This window comes from Ips typographus, linkage group LG6 (genome assembly GCF_016097725.1).
Source record: "Ips typographus isolate SLU linkage group LG6, UJ_Ityp_2.0, whole genome shotgun sequence".
Lineage (NCBI taxonomy): Eukaryota > Metazoa > Arthropoda > Insecta > Coleoptera > Curculionidae > Ips > Ips typographus.
The window spans coordinates 8,142,066-8,159,298 of NC_138427.1; the positions used below are offsets into that span (position 1 = coordinate 8,142,066).

Genomic DNA, 17,233 nt, shown 5'->3' on the forward strand with positions numbered 1-17,233 from the left:
ACGTTGCACTTAGAAAAAGGCTTTAAAAATGCCTCTTTGATGAAAGGAAAAAGATGGCAGATTTGAATGTGTTAACCTATGCAGGATACTTTATAACATTGTCCATAAGACTCAAACTCATGACTTAAAAAATCTCATGACTTAAAAAATCAATACTTAGCAGAAATACCAGTAATAATAAATTATTGATCCAACTCACATAAAATATGTACCGTCCTGTACAAATTCAGTACAATCTTCCACTAACTAATTATGAAATTAAATGAAACGCGTGTCTGATTTCAATCTAACATTTTGATCGTAATCAAAATTGATTATTAATACAGCAATGACACACTATATAAATGTGTGAATTTAGTGGTAATTTAGCGCCTACAATCAAAATGTGGCAGGTAAAAGTGATTCCATTTGCGGCTGATCTTACTGAGATTGCCAAATATAAGAAGTTTCATTCGGTAAAAGAAGTGCGTAGCTTAGGGCTCAAACTTTTGGTCTTGTGTCAGTATAAATGGTTTAGAGTAATTCTAAGTGTGTTAACTGTTGGTTTATTTAGTTCCGCTTTTGCTTTGTCTACTTACGGTAAACTGCTTCGCAAAGGTGAGTGTCACATTCAGTAATTATGCTTGAGAAACTGAATATAATTTTCTATAAGATCGCGTGAGCAGAGTGGTTTTGGTGATAGATCACTTTTCACACTTTCTGCTGACAGCTTCAAACATAATTGCCATCCACGTAGTTTTGAAATATAGAAAATACAATAAAGTAATATCAACGATCCTTGACTACATTTCAGCCAAGCAATCCACAAAAGCTGCTTTTGGGTAATGTGTTACTCAAATCTCAATCAATTAATTAAATGTTTAATTTCAGGCTGATTTCCAACCTTTTCAACGTAATTTGTTTCATATCTGTGGGTCTCAACTTTTACTTCTTTTCAATTCTCCTGGGTTACACCATCAGCTTGTTCTATGTTCTTAGAGATTTGCAGTTCACATTTCTTAATATTTCCCTTTACTCACTCACTGAACTGAACTACTGTATTAAGGAAATGTTTTTCGACGTTAACCAAGATTTGCAGAGTTTAATTGATGCATATTTGGTCAGTGTTTCTAAAACAGCGGTAAATATAGTTGTTATTTTTTTAAGAGTGTTGACTAAAAATTAGTAACTGTTTTATAGAAGGATACAAACGCTACAACTACAGAACGTAGTAAAAAAATTGATGAAATTCTTGACAAACTGAAAAAGATTTGTATCAGACACAACAAGCTTTGTGAGCATATGGATGATTTGAATTCTCTGACTGGTCCAACCACGTTATTAGCAGTGATAAACATTATAGCTAATATTGTCTGGGCGGTTACCATTTTCGTCGAGTATGATATTCCTAATGTGATGGCATTCTATCACGACGATGGTGTGGCGAAAGTGCCTTTAAATGCTTTGATTTGCAACTCAATGATGAACTTGCTATGGATATTCACCATGATGGTAAGAAATCTTTTCAGAAGTGTCTAATGATTGTATGGACTAAACTAGAACTATTTAAGGGACAAGCAGTGATGTTGGCAGCTACTGGAAGACTCTTGACATTGGAAGGCCAAACGACCATCACCCTTTGCTACACCTTTCTGCACCAACAAAAAATTGGAGCAAAAGAAAGTTATAACGACCTTATGCTGAAAAATCGCTTAAGTTTGTTAGCAAAACAAGCTAAGTCCAGATGCCCAATTTTCAGTGCTGCCGGTTTTTTTCCGGTAGATCTAAGTATTTTGGGGTTGATTACTTCAACCGCATTTGCTTTTACTATTGTCGTAATCCAGTTTATACTGAATGATAATCGTGGTTAGTTTTTCGCTACTGTCTTAGTAACATTTAACACTAGTCACTATAGTATTGTGTTTAAGCACTTGAGTGATTTTAGTAGTATTTTATTATAATCTTAAAAGTCCAATAAAAACGCTTACATTAAAGTTTAGTTACATTCCTATAATATTGAACTGCATTACTGTTTTCTGTTACCGTCATTTGCAGCGTCATATTATAAATCAAGCTCAAGCGTGGTTTAGATTGTAACTTTTTTTACCTGTATAGCGGCAGTAAGAAACCAAACTCCACTTAAGCTCGGTTTAAAATAAGATGGTGCAAATGGGGCATAATAAGCTAGTTACATACGTTTACCGTTAGGGAATTATTAGGATTATTGCTATCATTATCAAATATTTGAGAGAAATGTACTTTAAAAGACAAGAAACTGTTTAGATCTAAGAACTATTAATATAAACGTTAATTCAATATGCTAATGTCGAACGCGACGAACAACCAGAACATCTCTACCACAGCTCTACTTTACAGTCTAGGACTGTCTGCAACCAGTATTACAACAATGCGTAAAGAAAGGTTTAAAAGAAATTTTACTGTCTCTCACGTGACCTACCCATAAAGTTCTTTTAGAACAGTCACGTGACTCACAATATGACCGTCGTCTGTCAAGCAAAATTTGACAATTTTTTATTAATCAATGTCAATCTAAATGATCGGCATCTTTAAAACTTTGTTTATTCCAAGTTGCAAGTAATCATGGCCTCAGAGCGATACAGTTTTTCCCTTACAACTTTCAGGTAAAAAACCTCATTTTTACCTTATTTTAAGTCCTATTAACCTTTCTACATTTTGCAGCCCTTCGGGTAAATTAGTCCAAATCGAGTATGCCTTAGCGGCTGTGAGTGCCGGCGCCCCTTCCGTCGGAATTAAAGGTTAGAACTACCTTTTATTAAGCCCCCTGAACAGATTTTAGTGGTGATTTGCTTTTGTAGCTGCTAATGGAGTGGTAATCGCCACCGAAAATAAACACAAATCAATTCTCTATGAAGAACATAGTGTCCACAAAGTGGAGATGATTACTAGACATATTGGTATGGTGTACTCTGGAATGGGGCCTGATTACAGGTTGCTGGTTAAGCAAGCCCGTAAAATGGCCCAACAATACTACCTAGTGTACCATGAGCCCATACCTACAGTGCAGTTAGTGCAGAGAGTAGCTGCAATTATGCAGGAGTATACTCAGTCAGGAGGTAACCCCAAATAGTGGGTGTTTTAATAAGAAAGTACTTATTAATTAATATTATAGGTGTGAGACCATTTGGGGTGTCACTTTTGATTTGTGGCTGGGACAATGATAGGCCCTACTTATTCCAATGTGACCCTTCTGGGGCCTACTTTGCTTGGAAAGCCACTGCCATGGGGAAGAACTATATTAATGGCAAGACTTTTTTGGAAAAAAGGTTGGTTGGGTGATTCTTTTAGCTTATAAAACTACACAAAATTCTTGGCTTTTTAGGTACAGTGAAGATTTAGAGCTGGATGATGCAGTTCACACTGCTATTTTAACACTGAAAGAGAGTTTTGAAGGGCAGATGACTGCCGATAATATAGAGGTTGGAATTTGTGATGCTTCAGGCTTTAGACGGTTAGAACCTTCTCATGTTAAGGACTATTTGGCTAATATTCCATAAAGGAAAATTTTAGCTGTTACTTACATACAAGTTATTTTATTGTAAAGTGGTCGCACACATTTGTGATCACTTTTTTGTATTTGTAAGCTTTTTCAAAATAAATTTTCATGGTAATGTGGTATTTATATATTGTGTGATTTTACAACTCTCACAGAAGTTATATAAAAGGTTTTATGCCTAATGTGGCCTAATAATAGTTAGTGCCATCTATTTTATTTAAGGTCTTAAGGATAATTTAAATGGGTGAGGGACGGATCTACTATTATCAAAGATCAATACTTTATTAGTGTAGTCGACACGACATAGAGAGCACCACATACCTGAAATCGGGATGATGTTGAAAAAAAAACGTTTTTTGCCTGTTACTTTAGAGATAAAATAAAAATTGTAATTATATTGACAATGTGGTAGAAGGCACATGGTCGCTCAAAGCACAGAATCCATGGATTGGTCAGAGGGGAGGGGGCGTTTTGAAAGTATCACTTTCCGGTTTTTTGTTTATATCACGGAAATTGTGTGTACCGACATGACCACTCTATATAAAATAAAAGCTTATAAAATTTGCTACAAGTTTCATTCAGTCAAGTTTTTCGATATCTTGTACAGTTTTTGAGATATCCGCTCTTGAATGTTTGTCAGCCTGACGCCACGTGACTAACTGAGATTTTCTAGAGCGGATATTTTGAAAACTATACAAGATACCGAAAAACTTGTTTAGCTTTAGTTTCGGTAGTAACTCCCCAGATTTCGAAAATACTGACTGAAATTGTGTTGCATTGCATTTTAACTGACATTCTTTCATTTTTTATAGTAATGATAACAGTTGGGGTAAAGTAAAATTTGTTTATGGAAAAAAACAGTACGTCTCTGGATTTTAAGGTCAATTTACTGGTTACACAGCAAATTTCAGTGCCGTAACCCCCAGATTTCGAAAATACTGACCGAAATGGCGTTTCTTTTTATTTCTGACTTTCCTTAATTTTCAAAAGGATTTATCACAATAAGTCTGAGTAAGTCTTTATGTTTTAATGCATTTTAACTGACAATCCTTTCTTTGTGATGGTATTTATTACAGTTCGAATAAGGGTTGTTTAGAAAAAAAGTGTAACACGTATAATATACAATATTTCAGTTACAGTTATATATTAATGCTTTTGATATTTCCTCATAAGAAAAGTGTTAATCTGAACTGAACCAAGATGAAGTAAATGGGAATTTTCTCGAGAATGTAGTTTATAGATTTTATCAAAATATACATTCTAGGAACAACTGCTGAAATCGGTGATATTAAACATCCATAAACCTTTCGGACGCTTATAGAGAACCAATGGACATTCGGTGGAAGATATCCAACCAAAAACAATTTGCGGCGGCCCTACCGCATGATTATGCCGATATTTATACCCATTATACTATGAAATAATTAAAGCGTAATAAATCGGTCCAATTTCTGCCGCCGATAATCTAGTTTCATTAAAATCCCCGGCACTACGGCATGAACGCGAACATTTCAAACTGGCTTTAATTCAGACTAGTTTATGTGACAGTCGAGAGCAATGATGTGTTCAAATTTTAATATTGGAGCAACGTACCACTTTAAAACGAGTTGAATTATTTTGGGGGCGTGCACACCCTGAAAGGGTGGTGATGGTGCCTTTATTAACACACGCCTAGATGCAATAAAGTAACTAGGAAATAAAACTAAAACTGGTTCATTTGCACCCTTCAGTGATGTATTCAGTTGTAAAGAAGAGGTCAAATGTGCATGGAATGTTAAAATATGTATTGGAGTTGGCCTGAGCTTTTGCGACTCATCAATCTCTATTCTAGCAAGTATTCTTGATATGCTATATTTAGCTGAAATACACGTAATTATTATGAGAGGAAAATCTGGATTTCAGTCCACTTTTAGGAAAAAACATAATTAAATTTTTACTGTTGTTAATAAATATTTGATTAATATAAGCACTGGCCCAGGTGCGATGCCGACAAGCCTGCAAAATGAACCTCCATAAAGTCCTGAGGGTTGTAATGTTTCCTGATTAAATTGCTGCCGAGTCAGAAAACTTAATTGCCGTTTTATTTATTGGAGGGATTTAATTATTTGTCGGTGCTCGTTCTGTGACACGGCCTCAAGATGTAATTGATTCAATGACGGGGGGAACGGAATTGGAGAAGTTGGAGACGTCGCTGATGTTGTTTGTGGTTTTGTTTTTAGCTAGGGCAGATTGATTACCGCTGTTCGATTTAGTGTGAAAGCCACCTTTTGGGTTGAATTACAAAATGTTTTTTTTGTTTTGGTAAGTGATTGTGCAGGAAGACAATGGCACCTGCTTGGAGAGCCCTTCGTCCAACAGTGGAGCGAGAGAGGCTGAAGAAGAAGATGAAAGTGATTGTAATCAACCACTCAACCAATAGTATTCTAGTAACGCGTGATACCAGGTGTTCCTGTAACATCACTAATTTTATTGAATAACTATTTATAGAAGTGAAATACAAAATCAACTTATTTTTTATGTCATCCGCTTCAAACCAGTTACACATCAAAGTGCTTACTTGTTGTCTACTAATTTAATTTCACGTCACATTGATAATTTTTTTTAGTATAACCACTTGTCAGATGTTTTGTATGCAATAGACTTTGGTAAATCCTCTTGACTAAAGACTATACCTATACTCTATTATCAACGGATATGTAAAACCGGTTTAAACAAAAAAGATCGCAATCACTTGACGTGACTGCTACACCGTGTACGGTTTTTGGATACGCTTCAAATGCAAAGTGTGTACAAATAAAAAGGTTTTGTAAAGTTACAAAGTTCAATAGTCAATCCAGACTAGAAGGTGATTGAATGATCAATCCGGATATCGGCTTAAGTGGATAAGTACCGAATTTCCGGCGATTATGTTTTGTTATAAGTGTAAATGCTTTTGAAAAATTAAAATATCCAACTGAAATCACGCCATGATATTATGATAGCTTGAAGATTACTTTTTAATTACACCCAAAAACTTAATTAAACCGCAGTATGAAAAAACTAAAATTGTTAATAGCATGACTTATGACAATTTACTGTGATTTTATCATAAATCACTGAGAAGAAATATGGGAGAACGAGTCAGTCACCAAAATTGATAAATAATTACTAAAATCAATTTTTGTAATCTTCAAAACACATCAAACCGATCAAGTAACCTGACGTCCTCTTTTAAGATATAAATCTTTTATCAAAATGAAGAATTAACGGATGAATAAGATAAAAATTTCAACTTTTATGAATTAACATTGTTTTATGCCAAATTTAAATTGTGTAAAACAATAGTACTTACTGATTAGAGTTGTGAATGGGTTGCAGTGCAGGACTGAGCCAAACTTTTATTTCTATCTATTAGCTACTTGAATCTCTCTTGATATTTTTAGTTCTTAGAAATCTGGCTTCAAGGTTTTGATGGTAAAATTTTATTATTCGCCTTAATAAATTTTTCGTGGTGTATATAACGGTATAGGGGCAAATGCCGGTCCTGTCCTTTTCCAACCAGTTATAAACGAAGGAAATCTGGAGATGTTTTCAACCGGGTATCAAATAAACTACTTATAAGTCATCATGTTTTACCCAAATAAATTGTTAATTTTATTGACAGTTTGGAGGTTTACTACCGCTAGTCCGTTACTCCAAGTAAGTTGCCACAACATATTCAAAAATGTTTTGAACTTTGTAAATTTACAGCAAAGTCTAAGCGTAATTACGACTCTGGTTGGAGGGGTTGAAGTCACTCCTCACTCCCTCCCATACCAAGTGGCTATTCTTATTAATAATGCGTATTTCTGCGGAGGAGTCCTCATTTCCCCTAAATACGTTCTCACTGCCGCTCATTGCGTCTACAAGTAAGAATAAATTTAAACTACCAGCAGGTCGTTTCCAAAAAACATGTTTTCAGCAGCAGTGACACCCTGCAAGTCATTCTTGGTGCACACGATTTATATGACACCGAAACTACCAAAAAGGTGTTTGAAAGTCCGGTAGTGATCGTACATGAAAATTTCACCACCGGAAGTTATTACGATGATATTGCTTTAGTGAAATTGGAAGAATACGTTGAACTTACTAATGCCATAGCGCCAATTTCTGATCTGGCTGATACAACAGCCGGACGTTTTTTGGGAAGTACAGCAGTTTTATCTGGTTGGGGTAAGTTTTAATAATCTGATTGTGTAAGAACCGTATTTGTTTATTTATAGAAAAAACAATAAAATAAAAATAGTAAAACCTTCATGATCACAATACGCTGAAAATTTTTCCTTATTTTGACTATAAGTTCAGTTGTATATCGTAGTGCTGGAAGTTATAGTACAGTCTAAATATAAATTTACAAATAGATTAAAGTAACACATGCACGATTGCTTTTCTAATAATATAAATGGATAGGTAAACACATTATCTTTCTATTATTTCCTGTTATTCTATTATTCTCTTATCTTCAATCTAGATATAATTATAATAAAATATCCTTTTTACTTTTGTGGAGTAATTTTTTCATATGTGTTATGTCATAGATACGTTTTTATGGAATAGTATATTAAAAAGAGAGTTTATAATAATTTAGGATGCGAAAACGACAAATTTTATCAATTGATGGAGGATGAAAGCTATTTAATTTGTTATAATAATGGCACTGTGCTATATTACCAACAAAACAGGAAAGAATTACCATTATTACACTTTTTTCGCATTCTGCTTCTCTTTGTCGGGAGAATACCACAATTTCAAAATTTTTCTCACATGTACTTTAAACTTGAGTGGATTATTCTTAAAGACTTTATTAATTTATATGTATAGTTATTGATATAATTATGTTCCACTTCAATAAAGGATATGTGATATCAATCTCATATCAAAACTTGACAGCATTGTATTATACAAATAAGCAGCTACAGCGCAGGAATTTGAAATAAAATCAATATTGACACTTTCTTGTCTGGATTGTTTCCTGTATAAAAAAAGAAAATTTAGAGATAGTCCACATGTGCAGCATTTACGGAAATGACAAGCTACACTATGACAAGTTGTTACACAAGTTTAAACAAAATTCTACAAGAGATGTTTTAGCACTGAACTTTTTCTGAGTTAAAGAATATTATTCTACTTCTAAATCTCAAATCTTTGGGACTTAGACTTGTGAACAAAATTTGTATTCTCCCATTGGCCTTCAAACTGAAACACATGATTTTTCAGGTTCAACTCATAACTATTCCTACACCGTAGAGTACAAATTGCGCAAAGTTGGTTTGGAAATCATGGACAACTCAAATTGCAACGCTGCTTTTACTGCAGTAAACGTGACCATCGAAGATACACAATTGTGCACTTGTGGATATGATAGTTTAGCTGGACTAGTAGGAGCTTGTTATGGAGATTCTGGAGGTCCTTTAACAGTAGGCAGTACTTTAGTAGGCTTGGTCTCATTCGGGTACAGCGACTGCGAAGCTGGATTTCCCACTGTGTTTACCAGGATCAGCCATTACAGAGACTGGATTGCCAAATATTCGGGAGTGTAATATCACGTTTGGCATAAACTTTCGTTCATTCCAAATTTGTGAGTTGGGGCTTCATCCAAATTTGTAGCATCGAACCTTAATTTGAGCGTTACCTCCTTACTCGGGTCAGTACGATGGATAAGACGTATTTTAACCTCCTTTACAAGGTTAAATAAACGCAAAATTATAAACCGCATTTTATATTCATTCTGGGTTTTAAACGTTAAAAATGCTCGTCAGTATATTTCAATTCCCTTTAAACAAGCAAAATTAATTTTCCAACGCGCGAAAAATGTAAAGTGGAAGCATCCAAAAGGTGATTAATCCTAGCCGAATAATGACGTGCCTGGAAGACTAAACCGGGCTTCAAAGAGAACTAAGGGAAGCATGAGCGGATTTTTTAATAAAATAATTAAATTTCTACGTCATTATGGTGGTTAGGGACGTTGTGGACGATTAAAAGTCGACTCAGGCTGGACAAGGACTGGCAGCAATGGCCCATACTTTAGGGTCATCTGCAGCATGTATAATAGTGGTAAAAGATTGATGATCAATTGAGACTTAAAATCAGATCTTGATGTATAAATTTAGATTCATTATTAGGACGTGAATAATCCAGAAAATTGTTTTTTGCTTAGTTTTTGGATGGAAATATGGATTATCTCTAGGTAAAACTTGCCGACGTGTCTTTTCAACAATATGAAACACAACTGAGACAGCAAAGGAATAAATGTTTTACATTTTCGTTCAAGCGATTCAATGATTTCAATTTGTCTTTAAGTTTTTTCAAAAAAAAAACCTGAATGTAACCAAATAACATGTTTTTATTAGATCTTTGAGGAAAGTCTACCTTATAGGCTAACCTAATCTACTTCATAGGTTTCCCCTACTTCTAATTACATTTTTGACTTTAATTTTATTCTATTTTTGTAGTCTTGGAAAACCAGAAAATTAAGTATGTACCTGCTGAGCTTACTTGAGAAATTTAAAACTGTTATTTTACTGCACAGAACATAATCATGGTAGTAATTTGATTAGAACAGCTGAACTAGTATAAGTATTTCTATTAGTAAGAAAAATGAAATGCTTGAAACCCAGAAACCGCAAATACCTCATCGAATAACTAGTAAACTTTTGCGACCAAGGGAAATAGGATATAACTTTTTCGCTGAAAGTTAAATTAAAAAGTTCCAAACCTGCTATCCTACTAATTTGAGTAAAAGTAAACTCTTTTTACGCTAACAAACCATACTTATAACGAACATATTGTTTGTGTTGTGCGAAGTAATTTAGATTTTAATCAGATAGATAGTGAAGCTGGTAAACTGTTTATAACACATATTTTAATTATTTATCTCTTCATGAATAAATGCTTTTAAGCAAGAACCTTAAGACCAACCATTTATTTTTTTTCGACTACTTTATGGTCATTAAGGAATATTAAAGGCAAAGAAAATTGGTTTTCCATTAATGGATTAATAATGACTATCCGGTTAAATATCTAGAATCACATGTGTGGGTAAAGTGACTTTTCTGTATGTCATTAAGAAAAATTTTGATTTTTTGGTCTACTAAACCACGTCCAATTCGTACATAGTAAAGGTTGTCATCGACATGTGGAAACTTGAAACATTATAATAACTTTGCTATGTTGCAATCCAGGCTGCCAATGATTGATGAGCTCGGCCACTAGCCAATCGTGCAGCACCTGACCATGACATATGTCAGCCGCACATAGCCAAGTTATTAAATAATTAACGCAGTAATTAATAGCGTACGTGTTGCTTGTACCGTAAATTCCGCCTAATTTCCCGACAGGGTTTGGACGATGGCCATTTTACATTGAAATTTTTATGGGTGGTAGAGTAGCAAATATTGAGGTACGCTGGTTCCAAGTGCTCCCACTTGACTTTAATAACCCCCTTTAGAGCTAGAACAATGCAGAAAATCAAAAGGGACATAAAAACAATGAATCTGCCGTTGTAGTGTATTTGCCCGGCGCTGAAAAATAGCAGCTTCAGCAAGATCAGCCGTAAATCATCTGCAAATGACTGAACATGGCCGCCCTTTCGTTGCTCATCCGAATTTTTGTGCCGTTCGCATTATTAAGCACTTCTGGCCAAAGTTGAGAGTTTTCAAGTGTTTAGAAACAGAGGATTTACGGCCGCTTTATATGACTCTACCAACCCCATATAAACATTAGGCACTGTTTGGAAATTCTTTCATCGAATTGAACCATGAACCAGTTAGAAGTCGTTAATTTGCACTTCTTCATTCCATTTAATTGAATGTAGTTTCCTTGTGTTGAAATTCGATTAAATCCTTATAACGGTGCTAGAAAATGGGCAAATTATTTCAACAATTTTGCGGGCGGAAACATAAATCAGGGATAATGTAATCTTCCCTAGGCGGGCTCCAGGACCATTGAAAGGTGAGAAGCACGCGGGGAATGTGAACAAATCATTTCCACTTGTCAAATATCGCGCATAACGTCGTAATTAATGCGTTTTAGCTCGGATTATAGTCGACCTTTTATAAATAAACATTTTTCTTAGAGAGATGTAAAAGTAGGTTAAAAATTGTTGTTAAGGTCTAGAAGATGTATTTATTAATTATCATAGGCAATTTATCCCACATATTGGTTTTGAAATGTATACTTGATCAAATCACCAGAATATCAGCACTAATTACAAATCGTATTTTGTTGTTTTTTATGGAAAAATTCTACTTAATCGTTAATCTCGTTTAACAAATTTACCCACTAATAAGTAGATCACGTTGAAAGGATTTTTCTACACATACGTGAAATTACTCTTTCTCTCTCTCTATTTCTCTCTGATTTTTCATATTAATCCCAGCTTCCCTTTTAATACAGAGGCAGTAATACCGGATAATAACAACGTACATCTCTCATTTCCTAGACTTTTCCGCTACGAGAAACTTGCACTACCGCAAATTGCAAAAAAAGGGCGAGCTTGCATTGCTATTGTTTTTTTTTTTAGTTTGGTCTGCGGTCATTATCCAACTCATTATCGTTGTAACGAAGAAATAGTACTCCAAACAAGATAGTTGGTTTATTTAAGTGAATAAGGAGAAACTCAAAGTTTGTTCTGTAAAAAACAACCAGGGATTAGGTTATTGTTTAAGGTCCTGTACGTAGAATTTCATAAATTCGATATCCGAGAACCGTGTACTTAATGGCCGGTCAAATTTATTCCATTCCATATGCCATAAATTCAAGTTATTGCGGTTTGGTGGTGACACTTTTTTAGCCGACCGCACAACTACGAACAGTAAAACCGTGGACATTAAAGCTAATGGAAAATGGAATTGCCAGTACCACTATATGCGAACATAATAACCTGAGTTCGGGCAATTTTGCAGTGTTTCTTTGAACGAAACTTAATACAAAAGGAATCCGCATCGAAGCATGTTTGCAATGTGGCGCAAATATTTAGATCCCTTAAAGGGTCTATTGTGTTTTCGAGATATGTAAAGACGGGAAACTTGTCTGCAGTTAATCTTTAAATGCCCGTCTTCACACGTTTAACAGCAAGTTAACTTGACGTGAAGACAATGACTGAGCGTTGGTGTTTTGTTTAGGACCGCAGAAGGGTGAACTGAATTGTTTTTAAGGGAAACACCCTAAAGTGAATTACTAAGCGGGTCAATGTTATTTTGTTTCTTACAAGCTTGTTCTTTTCTGAGTCTGTAATTGCCCCAACTTGCACATTTTTAGATAAACTTCCACCCTCACCCTACTCGCTGTCATTTTCCAGGCAAAAAAATAACTTTTTCAGGCTGTCAACTCCAAGCAAGGAAAAAACACAGCTGTCGTCTTCCAAGAAACCGCAAAAAAACGGTATCAACTCCGACAATATCACCAAATACAGCGGGGCTGTAACTGGTCGTGACAACTGCATTATTCTTTTTTCTCGTTTCAGCAAACCGGCTTTCCAACCGATAGACTCTGGATCGAATCAGTTTTCGGTCACCAGACAATCCAGAACGAAAAAAGTTACATAAACGTGCTTTTTTTTCCCTTACTATCGTCATTGCTTAGTTAACGCAGACTGGATTGTTCCTTTTGCATGCAACGATAGAGAGATACAGAATAAAGAAAGCAACGAGCTTTGTCTGGATTGAAAGAGAACAAAGTACAATGCCTTAATAAAGCTCTTTCAGAATGATGATGCATTTTTTAGCTGAGAAGAACAAAAATTACCGTCAAAGAGTCTCTGTTTTAGTCACATTTAAGTATTTTTAAAATTATACAATAACAGTCAAAAGTACAATAAAAAAGAACAGTGATCAGATATAAAAAATTCTTAGTGTTATAGAAAAAAACAGATAAAAATTATCAGAAAACCAGATTGAGCCAAAAACCAAAACCTCTCGCTATAGAGAACCTAGATTAAAAGGACCACAATACAGCCAAAGGAAAGTAACCATTAACCAAAACCACCCCTAAATAAAAAGCAAATCCAACAATTATTTATTAGTATTAGTTAATATAAATATTTTAAAATATTTTTCAATAACAAGATAATCATCACAATGGAATTGATTTAAATATCAATACAAATAGCAAAGTTTAAGTAAACAAGGCAATATTTATTTAAGATAATCTTTACCATTATCCAACTATAGTTCTGTGAATTGCATTTACAATCAAAACTGAAAATTAACAAATGCACATTTTAAGTATGTATGATGTAAGTGACAAATGCCCTTCAATCATTCACCGATAAATTTACTATCAAAACTTGAAATGCAGTTTTTGGTGGAATATACAGAGTATAAATTGATACATTCAGAACTTTGATATTCTAGCTTATTTTGAGATCTTATTTAAGAAGGAAATTATGAGTAAATTTGACATATTGTTAGTAAAAAACAAGGTAACACTAAATAACAATAAAACTAATGCAACATTTTACAACAATTAGGTATTTCCTCAATAAACCTCATGCAATAAACCTAAACAATGTAAACGTGAAAATAAATGACACTACCGGATTGTTAATTGATAACACTCTATCGTGGCAAGGAAAGTTATTATAATAGAATGAAGTATTCTTTTAGAATCCTATATTTAAACCGACATTCCAAAAAAATGATCTACCATACCAATTTTGAAACCCTACTTAACTTTGATGGGTCTAAAGAATCTTGCAAACGAAACTAAACAGCTCACTGTGCAGGACACTTTTCTCCAAACAAGAAAATACTCTTCTACTAACTAGAAACAATGGTTATATTCTACCAAAACATAAAGATTAAATCTTTTTGAACGTGGATCCTATTATAATTGCATACGTTTTTATAATTAATTACCAACTCAAATGAAACAGCTAAAATAAATAAATCAGTTCAAGAGTTACAAACGGATTCACGTTTATTATTAGTGTCAACTAGTATTAACTTTCTTTTATACTGTAATGTTAGTAATTATTTTAATAACGCTAACGTAAAAATAGTAAAACCAACAAAACATAAATATGGTTTACTCAACGTTTTGTAGTTTTTGACTGTTTCTTCGTCTTCTTCTTTTTTTTAGATAAAGGGTGTTAGAGTTGCGATTTTTTTAGTAGTTACCCATATTTTTGTTACATCTACAAACAGTTTCTGTGACACTCTTTCCAGTTATTTTACATAAAATTCTATTTAAATTTGTTTGCAAACTTTTGATAGTCTAAACGAACCGTTAGAAAACTAGTAGGCTAAAACTGGTGATTATCTAGTTGTTTTAATGGATTAAACGACATTTTTGAACATTATGTATAAAAGGGTTTATCCTGAAACTCATCCTGCTTTGTCGCTGGTTTGGAATTTTAATATATGACAAAATTAAAACTGTGGAACAAAAAAAAGCGAAAGTCATCGATGGCTGGTGGCATTACACACACGTTTTTAAAATTAATTTTTTTTTTTGGAAAACGCCTCTATTGTTTCGATAAAGGATGCTGGAAATTGATAGCGACATGGTAGCATTGAAAAAGGGCACATACGACCCTTTACGGTCGAAGAATACGTGTTTTATCTCCTCACTGGCGTAGGTGATGATTAAACGCAAGGGCGTGTTCAGGTATCCCTTTCCTGTATGCCTCCTTAGGGTTACTGTTGCGTTTAATAAAGGCTTTGTCGAATAAAGGCTTGTAACGTGCTTTATCTGTACGGTGGGAAAAAATAAGGGGTTTTTCTGATTGTGGAAAGTTTTAATCAACTGAAAATAAATTTCCACAAATAACACTTAAACATGTCGGTTTGTGCACATTCCCAGCAAAGAAACGACTCAAAATGATCATACCCACACATCCGAATACAATTTAAACTCATCAAATTGCCTGAAAACGTTCTGCGTGTTTTACGATTGTTGAAATTAGAATGTGGCATGTAGCAGTGATGTGCAATTTAGTCTAATCACATTCACTCGACTGCTCCTACACTGAACAGTTTTTCCGGACTTTAGTCGACCGTAAAGATAAGGTTTCCGCACTTTTTTTGACTCCTATTCAAAAGACACGAGAGGCAGGGGGAATTAATAGCCCCGGGATGTCATTCGCACTCGCCCCGCTAATCGTCCTTCCAATTGCCTTATTGACTGGAAACCCGAGAGATAAGAATGATAATAGCGACGTCATCAATTATCACACCTTTTCGAGTTTCCTATCTTTTTTGTTTCGGTTAAATATAATGGCGAAAGGTTATCGTTGCGGCTCGGTTGCCGTTTTAGCAAAATTGAAAACTTCATTAGCGGAACACCGATAATGGGGAGCTGCTTACGGAGTTAATGTAGTTTAAACTTAACGCAGATAGGGATGGGCTATCGATGCGCTCGACTGCAATGAAACAGTGCGTATCATACTTTAATAAATTATAACAGCTAATCTGAGATAATTAAGCCAAAGGAAATGTAACTGAATTAATTAGTAGGGAAAGATTTGCACTGATATGATTGTTAGACTAACATTTAATTTACTTTAATATTGTTTTCAGTTGTATATATTTTACTTACTGTTCTGGAATGCTTAAGGATTCATACTCACAATAAGAAAGAGAGAAATCTTGGCTGTTGACCAAAACGTAGAATTTTGTTGTAGAGGAAGGAGAAAACTTTTAACAAAAGTAAATACAGAAGACAATAATTGCATTATTAGAAGTGTAAATGAGTTTATAGCCCTTCTAGAGTTTTATATAGCCTTTCAACTTGTAAATACATTGTTGTTGGACTAGGTTGCTCTTCACCCTATGAAAAATTGAAACAACATTGATAATCCTTGAAACGGAAGTGTTACTCAAAAACTTTATATCATAATTTCTACACCACGGTTTAGTTACCAGGATAATGCTTTGGACACTAATTTCAAAACATTTGATATAGCTGTCACCGTGATGAAAACAAACTTTACACAAAACACCTCAAAACCGCGCTAGGCACGCAAAACTAGCAAACTACCTGCTCTTATCTGGCGAGCAATAAAAACTTCTAAACTGAAACTATAAAGTTTCGCGCACCTGGTCCCGAGAGTCGTATCGTTTATTTGTTGCACTAGTGTTGAAAAGAAGGCCGTCCTTTCCAGAAGGAATAAACTGGATATTTTGCTACGCCATCCAGACCGACCGAGCTAATGGTACAGTTATCGAGCCAGTAAATTTTGCAAATTTTATCATTTACGTCGCTTCCAGTTCCTGTTTAATTGATGATTATTGCTTTGAACCGAATTCAAATATTGTTTTTCCGGTCCAATCTATTATATTAATTTGTAGCGCAACGAGAGGGGTGAACAAATTGCAAAAACACTAACGAAGCTCTAATTAACATAATTGCTTTTTTCTGATCGCCATCCAGATTGTTTCGAAACCGAAACAAGACTGCAAAATGAGGCAGATGCGAGTTTAAATGCAATATCAAACTGAAAAACTTCACAAACTGAAGAAAAGGAACGAACAAGAAGCCTCGGGAGACAAATTTGCATATCTTGAGTGCTGTCGTACCGAGACGGAAACTTGTATCGATGTTTTTTGTCCCATTCGATTAAACTCGACTTAAGTTTGAATTAGCATTGACCTGAATTTATTTCAGCCTGTTTTAAGATTATTCTTTGACAAGACTTTATGGAAAACTATTTTAGCGCAACCTAAATGATACCCTCCTGACGTCTTAACATATTATTAGTGC

General features: G+C 34.6%; 3 protein-coding genes and 1 long non-coding RNA gene across 5 annotated transcripts; all 4 read left to right on the forward strand.

Annotated features, from left to right (window-relative positions):
* The first annotated feature begins 51 nt into the window (after positions 1–51).
* LOC145730226 (uncharacterized) lies at positions 52–1,978 on the forward strand. The gene is made up of 5 exons (XM_081981324.1): positions 52–597; positions 653–821; positions 871–1,120; positions 1,180–1,491; positions 1,551–1,978. Exons 1-5 carry the CDS (start codon positions 345–347, stop codon positions 1,848–1,850), a joined length of 1,284 nt encoding a protein of 427 aa, XP_081837450.1. The 5' UTR covers positions 52–344; the 3' UTR covers positions 1,851–1,978.
* A 530-nt stretch (positions 1,979–2,508) lies between these two features.
* On the forward strand, positions 2,509–3,636 carry Prosalpha2 (proteasome alpha2 subunit). The gene is made up of 5 exons (XM_081981337.1): positions 2,509–2,621; positions 2,680–2,756; positions 2,817–3,074; positions 3,131–3,284; positions 3,341–3,636. The coding sequence occupies exons 1-5, from the start codon at positions 2,581–2,583 to the stop codon at positions 3,513–3,515; spliced, it is 705 nt and encodes a 234-aa protein (XP_081837463.1). The 5' UTR covers positions 2,509–2,580; the 3' UTR covers positions 3,516–3,636.
* A 3,398-nt stretch (positions 3,637–7,034) lies between these two features.
* On the forward strand, positions 7,035–9,242 carry LOC145730233 (brachyurin-like). Of its 2 annotated transcripts, none has more exons than XM_081981335.1 (4): positions 7,035–7,192; positions 7,244–7,401; positions 7,455–7,705; positions 8,750–9,242. In XM_081981335.1, the coding sequence occupies exons 1-4, from the start codon at positions 7,121–7,123 to the stop codon at positions 9,070–9,072; spliced, it is 804 nt and encodes a 267-aa protein (XP_081837461.1). In that variant the 5' UTR covers positions 7,035–7,120; the 3' UTR covers positions 9,073–9,242. The 2 variants fall into 2 exon arrangements, with proteins under 2 accessions (XP_081837461.1, XP_081837462.1); XM_081981336.1 differs by having other exon boundaries at positions 7,458–7,705.
* A 1,433-nt stretch (positions 9,243–10,675) lies between these two features.
* LOC145730988 (uncharacterized) lies at positions 10,676–11,393 on the forward strand. Its single transcript, XR_014178723.1, has 2 exons — positions 10,676–10,931; positions 10,980–11,393. It is a non-coding gene; the product is annotated as an uncharacterized LOC145730988 (long non-coding RNA).
* Positions 11,394–17,233: the final 5,840 nt, after the last annotated feature.

What these genes read in the sequence shown, in the direction of transcription:
- LOC145730226 (XM_081981324.1), top strand. Translation starts at nt 345, where the DNA reads ATGTGTGAATTTAGTGGTAATTTAGCGCCTACAATCAAAATGTGGCAG. An exon ending in TCCACAAAAGCTGCTTTTGG is followed by an intron (nt 822 to 870) that starts GTAATGTGTTAC and finishes GTTTAATTTCAG; the next exon opens with GCTGATTTCCAACCTTTTCA. An exon ending in TCAGTGTTTCTAAAACAGCG is followed by an intron (nt 1,121 to 1,179) that starts GTAAATATAGTT and finishes ACTGTTTTATAG; the next exon opens with AAGGATACAAACGCTACAAC.
- LOC145730233 (XM_081981335.1), top strand. Translation starts at nt 7,121, where the DNA reads ATGTTTTACCCAAATAAATTGTTAATTTTATTGACAGTTTGGAGGTTT. An exon ending in CCGCTAGTCCGTTACTCCAA is followed by an intron (nt 7,193 to 7,243) that starts GTAAGTTGCCAC and finishes GTAAATTTACAG; the next exon opens with CAAAGTCTAAGCGTAATTAC. An exon ending in GCCGCTCATTGCGTCTACAA is followed by an intron (nt 7,402 to 7,454) that starts GTAAGAATAAAT and finishes ACATGTTTTCAG; the next exon opens with CAGCAGTGACACCCTGCAAG.
- Prosalpha2 (XM_081981337.1), top strand. Translation starts at nt 2,581, where the DNA reads ATGGCCTCAGAGCGATACAGTTTTTCCCTTACAACTTTCAG. An exon ending in TTTTCCCTTACAACTTTCAG is followed by an intron (nt 2,622 to 2,679) that starts GTAAAAAACCTC and finishes TACATTTTGCAG; the next exon opens with CCCTTCGGGTAAATTAGTCC. An exon ending in AAGACTTTTTTGGAAAAAAG is followed by an intron (nt 3,285 to 3,340) that starts GTTGGTTGGGTG and finishes TTGGCTTTTTAG; the next exon opens with GTACAGTGAAGATTTAGAGC.